General features: G+C 41.2%; 1 protein-coding gene across 1 annotated transcript in view; it reads left to right on the forward strand.

Annotated features, from left to right (window-relative positions):
- Window positions 1-11,906, forward strand: part of rpgrb (retinitis pigmentosa GTPase regulator b) — a 14,003-nt gene extending 2,097 nt beyond the window's left edge. The window contains exons 4-15 of the mRNA XM_035677396.1: window positions 4,437-4,499; window positions 4,579-4,737; window positions 4,831-4,980; window positions 5,358-5,516; window positions 5,638-5,793; window positions 5,881-6,005; window positions 6,473-6,664; window positions 6,827-6,964; window positions 7,652-7,741; window positions 7,834-7,893; window positions 8,520-10,074; window positions 11,860-11,906. Coding sequence (XP_035533289.1) covers window positions 4,437-4,499; window positions 4,579-4,737; window positions 4,831-4,980; window positions 5,358-5,516; window positions 5,638-5,793; window positions 5,881-6,005; window positions 6,473-6,664; window positions 6,827-6,964; window positions 7,652-7,741; window positions 7,834-7,893; window positions 8,520-10,074; window positions 11,860-11,906 — 2,894 coding nt within the window. The remainder of the gene's footprint in view (window positions 1-4,436; window positions 4,500-4,578; window positions 4,738-4,830; window positions 4,981-5,357; window positions 5,517-5,637; window positions 5,794-5,880; window positions 6,006-6,472; window positions 6,665-6,826; window positions 6,965-7,651; window positions 7,742-7,833; window positions 7,894-8,519; window positions 10,075-11,859) is intronic.
- Window positions 11,907-12,030: the final 124 nt, after the last annotated feature.

The following is a 12,030-nucleotide window of genomic DNA, read 5'->3' on the forward strand; positions in this document are numbered from 1 at the left end:
TGCTAATCTAAATTGTTGTCTATGTAATGTATTACGTACTAAACATTATAAAAGTAAAGGCAGTCCTGGAGATCTGCTTTATAATCGGAAGCTAAAAACAAGAATAATCGACTCCACCACCACAGACTAGACATGGCACTAGAGAAGCACACCGCACGGCCACCCCAGATATAAGGTGGGTCTCTGGGTTTTTGCGGCCCAAACAGTATAAGTTCGACTTTTTCTCTGAGTTTAACATCAGAAAATTGCGCCATCGGATTTTCATGTACCTTGAAGACAGTGCTATAGTAGTTAATTAGCATCAACTAATATGAAAATACATACACAATACAATGCGCCTTCCGATTTGTAATAGACCAACTAGAGGGCAACTATGGGTCGCTAAAATTCAGCCGCCATCAGGCGACTCCCATCCATCACCACGCGCTCATCAGCGACCACAGATTCTCCAAACCCCAGCTAGATAGAAAGGCATGTCGGTTTTTCATAAACTCACCCCCTGAGTCCAACCGCAGCAAGGAGCCTATTTTTGGCACTCATTTATTTATCTGCCTTATTTCACGTTAAGTAGTTTACAACGTAGTTTAGTTTAGTTTAGTTTTTAGTTTTTAGTCCAAGTTTAAATTTTCTGGCTTCGATATTTTGGACGCTGTGTCAACTGCATTTCCTCCTCTAGCGGGATAACTAAAGGACATGTATCCTTATGCCATTGACACCTTACAGTGCCACAACTACCAAATAGATACAGTCGGTCGATCCGTCTCTGTCCTCGTTTTTGTAATCCGTGGGTTCAACCCCCCATGTAAAGCCGCCCTTTCTGTCTGTTTTCAAAAACCCTCTGAAATACAAAAAATAAGTTTGTATTCCTACATGATAGAAAGAAAACATGAAGAATACTAAAAAAATATGCAAAATCCTCTTTATTTGAAAAGACCAACGAGGACATCAAAACAAGATCAACTGTCCCTTTGAAAGGCCACGTGGCAGTCGAGGAAAGGGACGTTTTAAGATTTACTTCCCGGGATACACAACAAGACAGAAAACAAGAGGTCACACACACCACCAACAACACGCCCAAACAAAGGCACAGAACAAAAACGGATAAGTCACCGAGGAAGAAAATATAAGGAAGGAAAAGAGAAATAGAAAACAAGGAGCCAGGTACCAAATAAGCAGAGAGAACAAAAAAACACATACACAACAACATATCTCACGCTGCCGGATTCGTACAAACAATATATATAAAACAAAAAATGTGAGTTAACACCACAGAGCGGGAGTATGAGGTGACAATATCAAGGGTACACTAGGAGGCAAACCCAGATTAAAAACCACTTTAATGCATTTAATGACCTCAACACCGGCTTAAGTATCCTTACGTTATCTGATATTTATCATGTGTGGGGTTTTCAGCCTTGTCCTCCCTTTTTCGACTTGTTGAAAAAAAGTAAACCTTTGCGTTTGTCGTGTTCTAGAAACGTTGGGCCTCCTGTAATTCAAAAATGAAGTTATTCGTTCTCCATGAACAAATGAGATAACAGGTCGTGTAAACAGACTTTCAGATGACCAAAAGAAGCAAAGAAGTTTTTCTTCAATCCATTTTAAATGCCTACTTTTTTAAACTTAAATTTTATACCAATTTAAGAAATTTTATAATTTTTTTAAAAAACACTCCAATTGCAACAAATGACCTACCACTGTTCAAATCAGCCTGCTGCAAATAAAAAAATCCTGTTTTTGCCACGGAAACGCAATCAGTTAATAACTAATCAATAATTACCATCTAGAAAAAAAAGAGTACAGAAAGTATAACTTTCTCCTATAAAACTTAATGTTGACTACTAATTGAAAGGCATTTCTTTTACCATTAAGGTTTGCCTGCCTTTTCCAGTCCAAGAAATTAAAATAAGATTTGTATTGATTCCCGACACTCCGCCTTGTACACAGCTGTTCAAAGGTGCAAAAAATTGAAAAATATAAAAGTCCTGTTTATTATGTGGGTACATAACAACTTTCTTTTATCATTTTTCTTTCTATCTTTACTTTATTTTACAATAAAATAGCATTAAAAGTTTACTATATTTATAAAAAAACTTTTTAAATTAAAATCAACTAATACTACAGATCTTCAAAAAAAAAATACCATACTTTAAGTTTTGGCACAGAACAAAATTTACCACAGAAACCTGAAATATTCTTCGCAGACTCCACTGAGACAAAACACAAAAAATAAAAAAAATAAATGACACACAATCGATAATATATCTTAAAACAATGTTTGTATGTAAAGAAAGAAAATTTATATATTCTGTATAACTGACCAGTAAAGGCCATCGTAACATAAAACAATAATCTTTAACGACTTTTTCCACTTCCTTCCAGAAATATGGTGAAAAGTCATTTTGTTAAAATCTAAATATTACCTTTTAAACTTTTTCGATACTCTACTTTTTCCAATCCAAGGCGCCGCACAGTTAAAAGTCAAGTTTGTGATAATTTCTTAAGACAATCGTCATATTTAAGCAGCTGTTATCTCCAACAACAGTATTTTTAATAATGTTCTTCATCGTCCTTCGGTTTTTACAATCCAAATAATAATGGCGTTTGCTTTGAGTTCCCTTGAAACCTCGTCTCTGTTCTTTCCCCCTTCTCTGATCAGAAGAACAAGGAAGCCAGTTCTTTTTTCAACTTTTTTGGAAAAGAGCAAAATTTGCCGACCAAACAAAATCCCGAAGTTAAGATTTCTTGGCTTTAAGAAAATGAACGTCCCCAATAGAAAGATAAGCCGCGGGACGCACACACCGCCCTTAATAACAGGTTTAACGAACGCAATGTTTAAGGGTAGAAAAACTGTTTGGAAACAACGCCTGTTTTTTGACTGATTTCTGATTTCTTTAACAAAGAGCCCGGACTGCCTTTGGATTCACAATTTCTCCAACCCCTTCACCTGGTGTGGTGTGAATCAACTTAAAACCAACTCCAGCTGTTTTCAAAGCACCCTTGGAATTTAAACCCAACGCTTTTTTTCAGGAAACTTCTGATTCTTTTTGTCTTCCCTCAAGAACAAAACACATGGCCTTCGTTTCATGTCTTTTGGCAGCAACAACTGGGGCGCAAGCTGTTGGTCGTTGGGCGGTCGCAAAAGACTGCCGTGACAAGCCTACTTTTTGTTGCTCAAAGTCCCCGTTTTCTAAATAGCTCTCTTGGTTGTCTTTATGTTAGTTACCGAACAGAGAAAGTATTTCGGTGGTGTTAAGTTCTGCTGCCACCTTGACAGCCTGCCTTTCAAGCCTCCAGCAAAAGCCATGGGGGACGGAAACTTCAATTTAAAGGGAAACCACATAGAAAAATAGTTTTTTCCAAAGTTTTAAAAAAAAGTTAAAGGAAATATTGCTTTTCAAAACAGAAAATGTTTTGCCCCCTGTAAAGCCCTTCAAAAATAATTGAAGCGTGAAAGGGGGAAAAACCCAAGAAGATTTTTTTTTGTTTTCCTTTTAAATAATCCCCCAATCTGGGAGGCCGTTAAAAAATCGGTTTTAATCTAGAGAGACAAGAAGGACGCTGCTTGGAGAAAGACAATTTGGTTCTGCTCCCAAGATTTTTTTTGGCCCTTTCCTGCCTTAATATAATGTGTGTATGCGACTAAATAACCGTGTTGGAATCGCAACCCCAGTGCAAACATGAAAGGAGAGAAACAATCCTTGTGTCCCGCAAGGAAAAACCTTTTTTTTAAGAAATATTGAAAACACAATTTTGCATTAATTAATAGACAATAAATGGGATTGTTTTTAAATGAAAGGTAAGAGAGTTTGTTTTTAGGGTTTTTATTGTGGATTTTTTTTAAATATATATTAAAGTATTGAAGTATGAATTTAGTCATGAGAGAAAAAAAATCTCAATGTGTGAAGCGTGAGTCTAACGGAGAAATTAACTCTTAATTAACATCTAAATTTTAAATGATTGAAAAGTCCTTAAAAAATCAGAGCAGCTCCTCAGCCGGGTCTGCAACTAACGATTGTTTTCATCTTCGATTATTTTCTAGATTAATCAATTAATCGTTCGATCTCTAAAATCTCAGAAAATAGTGTTTCCAAGGTGACTTTTCTTTAAATGTCTTGATTCGTCAGTCCGAAACCCGAAGATATTCACTTTAATGTGATATAAAACAGAGAAAAGCAGAAAACCTCCACATTTGAGATTCTGGAGACACAATTTATTATCAAAATAACCGTTACAGCTCTGATGTCGACACATCCATCTCCATCTTCGTATGAAGCCCCGGTGGTGTGATTGAAAGCTCTGGAAAAAGCAGGAACTGAACCTTGCTTCCACGTTCAAGAGTAAAGTTTCCAGCTCAAAGATAAACTGATTGCTGAAGTTGTGGCTTTGTAACAATGATAGGTTTGTTCGTAAAAATGTGTTTTGTGTAATTTCAGCTCTAAAGTCTGAGAAAGTTCAGCTCGTGGCCTGTGGAAGAAACCACACTCTCATCTGCACAGGTCGGTATCCGAGTCTGACGAGTTCCGACGCCGTCATTCGGAAACACGACTGAGGAATCCGTTTTGTTTCCTTTTGTAGCTCAGGGAAAAGTGTTCGCCTCGGGCGGGAACAGCGAGGGTCAGCTGGGGCTCGGCGACTGCGAGGAGAGGACAGCCTTCCAGAGGATCGCCATCTTTGATTCACACGGACCAATCAAAATGCTCGCTGCCGGTTCCAACACCTCCGCTGCTCTCACAGGTGACATTCTGACTGATGATTAAATGCATTTGTTACATTTACTATGTTCACATATGTTTTATGGATGATGTCTTTATCTACTAACCCTTACAGAGAGCGGTAAACTGTTCATGTGGGGCGACAACACGGAGGGTCAGATCGGTTTGGGGAAGGAGAGCCACGCCTCCTCGCCACAGGAAGTCAACGTGGGACGACCAATCAGCTGGGTGTCCTGCGGATACTACCACTCTGCCTTAGTGACGGGTGAGCACAGACGCACAAAATTGAGCTTAAACGTTAATTCTGGACCAGTTGATGGTTTGACAAAACATTCTTAACTCAAGATCCGCTTCCTCCGGAGCTTTCAGCCAAATTTTGTGGTCTTCATCAAGCAGATGGCGTTTGCTCAGTTGTGATCACGTGACAAAGCTGCCTTATGAAATGAGTAATTTAACAAACACAACAAACTACATCCACTGATGAAGACCATGAGGTGTGGCTGAAAGCTTCTCAATCAGGAATGAACCTTCAAACTCAACTTTGCAATTTTGTTTGGTTGTTGAAGCTGATCGAAATTAAAACCAAATTCTAATTTCTTGTGGAAACGGAGACTTTATGGTCAGTTGTCCTCTGTATCTCAGTCGACGGAGGTCTGTACACGTTTGGCGAGCGAGACAGCGGCAAACTGGGTCTGGGCACGGACCAGCTGGCCCGGCACAGAGTCCCTCAGCTGGTGAAGAGCATCAAGGAGCCGGTGATACAGGTGGCCTGCGGAGGCGGACACACGGTGGCGCTCACAGGTAGTGAACCTCCAGAGTGACATAGCTTTAAAAAAACTACAAACATGGCTGCACACATCTGAGCTCCATTTCTACATCTGATCAAATACTGTGCTTTTGTCCGTCTGTGTCCTTCTTTCAGACGACGACGTGTTCACGTTCGGTCTCGGTCAGTTCGGACAGCTCGGTCACGGGACGTTTATCTTCGAGTCACGGCTGCCGCGGCCCGTCGAGCACTTCAGGAAGGGACGAGTGTGTCAGGTGACCTGTGGAGAGAACCACACTGCTGTCGTCACAGGTGAACACTGCCTTTATTTCACCACCACCTCTGATTTAATTGATTGTCTCATTAACTTATATTGAATTGTTGCTGTTGTTTTTTAAGACTGCGGTTTGCTGTACACGTTTGGAGACGGCAGACACGGCAAACTGGGCCTGGGAGAAGAAAACTTCACTAACCAGTTTAAACCAACTCTGTGTCCGCGGTTCCTCAAGTACAACGTTCAGGCAGTACGTGTCTTAGTCTTACTAAAAATACTTAATATATATTTTTTTTTAATCATTTTTTAATTTATTTCAGTTGCTTTACTTTACATACTTTTTAATGTTGTTATTTTATATTTTTGTTTATTTTTATGTAAAATAGTAACATCTTTTTATATTTTTTTATGTATTTATCCCGTACATATTATTATATTTTGATTCATTGTTATTTATTTTTCCATGTTTATTTTTTTACAATATGTTTTTATGTCTTTATAAAATGTTAATTTTATTGTTATCAGTATGATTATTTATTGTATTTTATATATTCTAAATGAATTATTTTGTATTTACATTTAATGTAGTTATTTATCAGTCGGTTGATATTTACTTAGTTTTTATTATTACTATCAACATTAGAAATTGATATTTGTATCTTGGTACTAATGTGTGTGATACAGTAATCTTTAATAACAAGGTGTGTGTTTGTACAGGCGACGTGCGGCGGCTGTCACATGGTGGTGCTGGCGCGGCCGAGGGATCCCGAATGCGGCGATGTGATTTTGGAGGACGACGACGTGACGGAAGATTTCCTGGAGAAGCCGTGCGTGGAGCTGCTGGGGGGGACGGCTGACTCCTCCACCCTGCAGAGGAGCCTCTCTGCTCGGGTTCGCAGGAGGGAGAGGGTGGGTACAGCTCCATCGATCAAACCAAGATACGATTCACAAAACAGCGCTGATACACAAATCTCATTTAATACAGACTTTCTTATATCGAATTTTAACATTCAAACAAGTTAAAAAAGTTAATAGACCTCTGAATGAAGTCCCCCCCCAATTCCCCTGCAGGAAAGATCTCCGGACCAGTTCGGTGCCATGTTCCGCACGCTGCCCGCCATGATGTCTGGCTACCTTCACCCTCCGCTGCCCATCTCCAGCCAGACCATCCCGCCTAGACTGCCTCCGCCTGAGCTGAGCCACAGAAAGGTGCTCAACGGCACTCACCAACACAGGAGCGCAGGGTCAAACCACCAGGGTACCTACCTCACCTCCGCACCCTCCTCCTCCTAGTCCTCCCTCTCATGTTTCCTCCTGGATCAGACCGACAGATTCAGCATTTTAATTAGGACAGAAAGAACAAAACTTTGCTCTAGTTGAATCAAAATTAAATCAGAATTGATTTGTCGAGCATTTTTTTACAGGTAAGTGCAACTCCTGGGGCTTTACAGATAGCTGACAAGCTGATAATAAGGCAAAAGCAAACAGGAAATCAAAAAAATATATATTTTAATAGAAAGATGGAAGATTAAAATGTGATTTAAAAGGATAAAAGTGAAAGAAAAATGGTAATAAAATAGATGGTAGATCATAGCATTTGAAAATGATAAAAATCAATTTGCCATAAAACATTTGAAACAAGGCTAAAACGGTAGGATTTGTGTTCAGATTTAAAGATTTCAGCTGCTTTCAGATCTTCAGGTGAAAGTTGTCTCACCAAAAGCTATAGCAAAAAGACAAAAACAGCTTAAATTGGGGCACAATGCCTTCATTTCTAAAGAATAAAAAGGCTTTGACACGCTGAGATCAGGATGTTTTATAATGTTTTGCTGTTTTCTGAAGTGCTGCAGAAAACCCGACTAACTTGCTGTCCCGTTTTCTACCTCGTCAGAGCAGACAGGGGGCGAGACAGACAGCGTTGTGGAGAGCCTGACCGACACCGACAGCGTTAAAGGCCTGGGAGACACCACAGACTTCCTCAACATGGTGAGAAACCAGCGAGTCCGACCGAAATGAAACCTGAGAAGTGTAACATTGTGGATTCATTTTCCTTTTCTTTTTGTTATTCCTGCTGATAGACACATGTGATGAAGATGGACCCCAGTGATAAAACACTCACTCTGTCTCCAGTTCAGAAGGTAACTCAAACTCTGGCTAGAGCTAATAGGTTTGAGCATTTTTCACATTAACAGCAGCCATATTGATTCCTCGCTTCCCCGTCATTCTTCTCATTGTTGCACAATTCTTCTCCTCAACACCAGTTTCTCCTCCATCAGCTCGATATCTGAGGTTGTTTTCTTTCTTTATACTGATAATCCTCAATTAGTCATGTGACTTTACAAGAGAAATATGACCCTTCCTAAGTCCCGCCCCTTTTTGCTCTGTGCTCCAATAACAGTTGAGAAAGTCGGTCAACTTCCTCCTGTCCTGTAAAATACTACACCACCTTGCAGTTTTTTTCAATCAATGATTGGTCAATCGCAAATTTGTCAATTTATGAATATTAGCTTGCTAGTTAGCAAGCGTGTTTCATCAAAAATCCTTCTGAATTCTTCTCTCTGGTTCACCAGAGTTCAAAGACAACCTCATATACCACTTTGGTAAAAGGAAGAGAAACCAAAAGGTTTGAGGAAGAGTTGTGAAACCTGATGAACATTTTCCATTATTCCATCATACATTTCAGATTTTCTCTTTTGATTTCTCTTTTCCTCTCTAATGCATGCCTCTTTTTCATCCTCTTCTTGCTTTCTCGTGCTGGGGATAGAGAAAGGGTAAGCATGGTAAAGGGCAGAAAGAGAACCAAAAAAAGGAGAGAAAGCTCTTGAAGGAGAGCAGTTTCTCTTCCACTTCCCCGTCTCAGAAGAGCGAGACTGTTTCTCCTCGCCGGGCGTTACCCACTGAGCTCCTGAGGGGCCACAACGCTCGCTCTCTGGCCTCTCAGAGCTCACAGAGACAGAAAACAGCCATCCAGAACAAAGAGAATCTGATCATGGCCATAGAAGATCTGCAGAGGACACCCAGTAAAAACAAACCTCCGAGTGTAGGGGACATTAGGAAGGCAGCGTCCAAACAGCGGCTCAGGCATGTTCAGGGGAAAAGCCAGCTGATAGAGGTTGGCAGGAAGCTGCTACCAGACTCTGAACAAAGTCCTGAACCAAAAAAGACAGAATCTGAATCTGAATCTGCGTTGGCCAAAGTGAAGCAAGTGCAGCCTCAACCTGTCAGGGTGAAAAGCAAACCGATAGTTGTGCAAAGTCAACGTGCAGGAGTTAGCTCGCCAGGGAAACGCAGTCGCACAGACTCACCTGAGTTTCATCTGAGTGACGCCTTGAATGAAGAGAGCTTACGTAGCCCTCGGCTGCTCTCTGAGGTGAAAAAAAACTCAGATGAGAAAAACAAAAAAGAGGCTCAGTCAAAAAAAGGCTCTAGAGTGGCAACACAAAAACAGAAAGGGGCGTCAGACCTCGGCCTGCTCGCTGGAGCAGCCTCTCTCGCAGCGGGATCGGTATTAATGCACGAGGTGGCCTCCAGAAGACGTTTTAGCTCGGCGTCGCCATCCCCATCCGAGAGCAGCCGGGGCATCCTGAAAGACAGCATCACAAAATCCCAGAGCGAGGAATCTGAATCCTACGCTGCCGATTTTAGCAACAAATCTGCGATCAGCATCAACATCATACCTGCAGCTGAGAGTCAGGACGAGAAGGAAACGAGTCCGGATGAAAGTGAGGAGGAGAGTAAGGAGCAGACGCACTCTGCAATGGGCAAACAGGAGGAGGAGGAAGAGGAAGGGCAGAGAACGAGTGCAGAAGTAAGCGAGCAAGAGGAGGAGGAGGATGAGGAGGATGTCAGTAACAGTGTCGAGAAAGTAACAGAAGAAGAAGAAGAAGAAGAAGACAAAGACAGTGACACTCTTCAACCAGAAGATGAGTCAGAAACTGATGTAGATGAGGAGGAAGATGAGAGTGGTGCTGAGGTAGAGGAGGAGGAAGAGGAGGAAGAGGAGGAAGCGAGCGGAGCGGCAGGAAGTGAAAGTGTAGACGAGACTGAGGAGAAAGAGAGCAAAGGCAGTGATGTAGAGGAGGAAGAGGAGGAGGAGGAGGAAGAAAACGAGAAAGGGTTGAGTCAGGAGATAGAAAGCAAAGGAAGAGAGTCTGAAAATTATGAGGAAGGTGAGGAAGAAGAGGGGGATTTGGAAAGCGAGGGTGAGGAAGAGGAGGGTGAAAGTGAGTCTTTAAAGTCCTCGGAGGAGAGAGGGGAGAGTGAGGGTGAGGGTGAGACAGAGGGAGGAGAAGAGGAGGAGGAGGAAGAGGAGGAGGAGAAACAGCAGGATAGTGCTGAGGAGGAGGAGCAGGAGAGTAGTGAGGAAGAAGAGAGTGAAAATGAAGAGGAAGGTGAAGAGGAGGAGGGGGAGGATAGTGAACATGAAGAGGAGGAAGAAGCAGAGGAAGAGAGTGCTGAGGAAGAGGCAGAAGAGGAAAAAGAGAGTGACGAAGAAGTGGCGGAGGAAGAAGAGGCTGAAGAGGAGGGAGGAAGAGGCCTGAAAGAGGAGGATGGTTGATAACAAAAAAGATTGAGGAGGAGGAAGGAAAGAGAAGAAGAAGAGGAGGAGGAGGAGGAAGGAGGAGGAAGAAGAAGAGGAGGTTGTTGAAAATAAAAAATCAGTTCAAGTCAAAAGACAAAGTACTAAATCTAAAAGTAAACTCAGGTCAGGGGTCAAAGGTCAGGCAGCAGGTGAGTCGGAGGAGTTTTGGGACGATGTGTTACCTCAGTACCTGAACCTGAAATAACAAACCCCTCAAACATACTCAGCTTACAGTAACGAGCAGAGGAAGATGAAGAGGAAGTGGCTTCTCCTCAGAAACATCAATAACTAAGAATGAATGAGTAAAGCAGCAAACAGCTGTTCAGGTTGAAGCTCCTGCTGACCAACCCAGGGAGTATTATTACCCACTCTACTGAGCTTTATTGTTTGTCTGTTTTTAACCTGCTGGTTTTGTGCTTCTATATTAGTATTTATATGTTTGAGGCCAGTGTTTGCTCTGTTTACGGTGGCAACTTCTGATCACAGTGCCTTTCTGCTCCTATTTCTCTCATTTCATCAGTTCACATAAGATTCCTGCGCTGCTTCTCTCATGTCTTACTCAGAACTGCTTCTGTTGTTACATAATTGCTGTTATGTAACTGATGTTGTTTACTGATAAAATGTGTCTCAAGTTTTGCTTTTAAAGTCTTTGTTTACTTCTTTTTGTGGCAGCTTAAAGATGGATATATCTTGGTTGAACAATAGTTAGTTGTTCTGCTCATAATGATGCAGTATGGGACATTTTCTGTTGTATTTTGTTGCAGCTCAGTATTACAGAAACCTTTAAGCACTGATCTGCAATGCCACCGCAGTGAAGAGTAGCCATTATGGTAGGATTGGTGTGCAGTATATTTAAACAGAACGCTCTTAAATATTCTGACAGCTTTCATCTCTGGCAGTTATGTGGGATTATTCTTTTATATCCTTTCTTCTTTCTTTTTCTGTTTCTGTCTTTTTGTTCTTGTGTTTTTAATAAATAATTGTGTTTATTATTGTCATGTTATTGGTTGTTTTTAAAGTATGAGGACTATAAAATGAATTTGGGATGGAGGCTGTTACTCAAAGGGAAGACTTTCTGCCTGTTTCTGAATGTTTCTGTATCTTTCTCCTGTATACTGTGTCTACCTGAGACTGTAAGTGAAGCTAAAGGGGAACGAAGGTGACAGGTTGTAGTAACACCTCACAGAAACACAAAGATCTGTGGGCAGAGCTCATAATTTAAGTGACTGTGATGTGAAGTCAGCTCATTGTGATTACATTCATTAAGGTAAAAGAAAAAAAAAACTTTTAAGAATAAAGTTGTAGTATTTTGAATGACCTTCTGATGCTGAAGTCAACATTTCATGCAGTCTTCCTCCAATCTCTGATAATAAAGAACTTTTGGAAACCGTCACATCGCTTTGTTTTCACATGAAATTCATAGGTCAAATATTGAATATTTTCAGATATATTATCATTGTCGTCCATCCTTTTCGTCAAATTTCCATAAACTCAGATGTCTGATGCTTTCCCACTCACCCAGCCTTTCACACTCAGGCGGGGCTCGCTTTCTTCTTCCAGTCTTTGTAATCCCTCCTGTAATCCCTTCCCATCATTCCCTGCTGTAGTCGGGAGAAGCTCACCGCTGCTCGTCTTTGTTTAAAGAGTTTTGTGCTGTTTGTTCAGAGAGAGCAGATCGAGGTGGGAAAATGAA

This window comes from Morone saxatilis, unplaced genomic scaffold (assembly GCF_004916995.1).
Source record: "Morone saxatilis isolate NCDOM2014 unplaced genomic scaffold, NCSU_SB_2.0 Contig6, whole genome shotgun sequence".
In the NCBI taxonomy this organism is placed as follows: Eukaryota; Metazoa; Chordata; class Actinopteri; family Moronidae; genus Morone; species Morone saxatilis.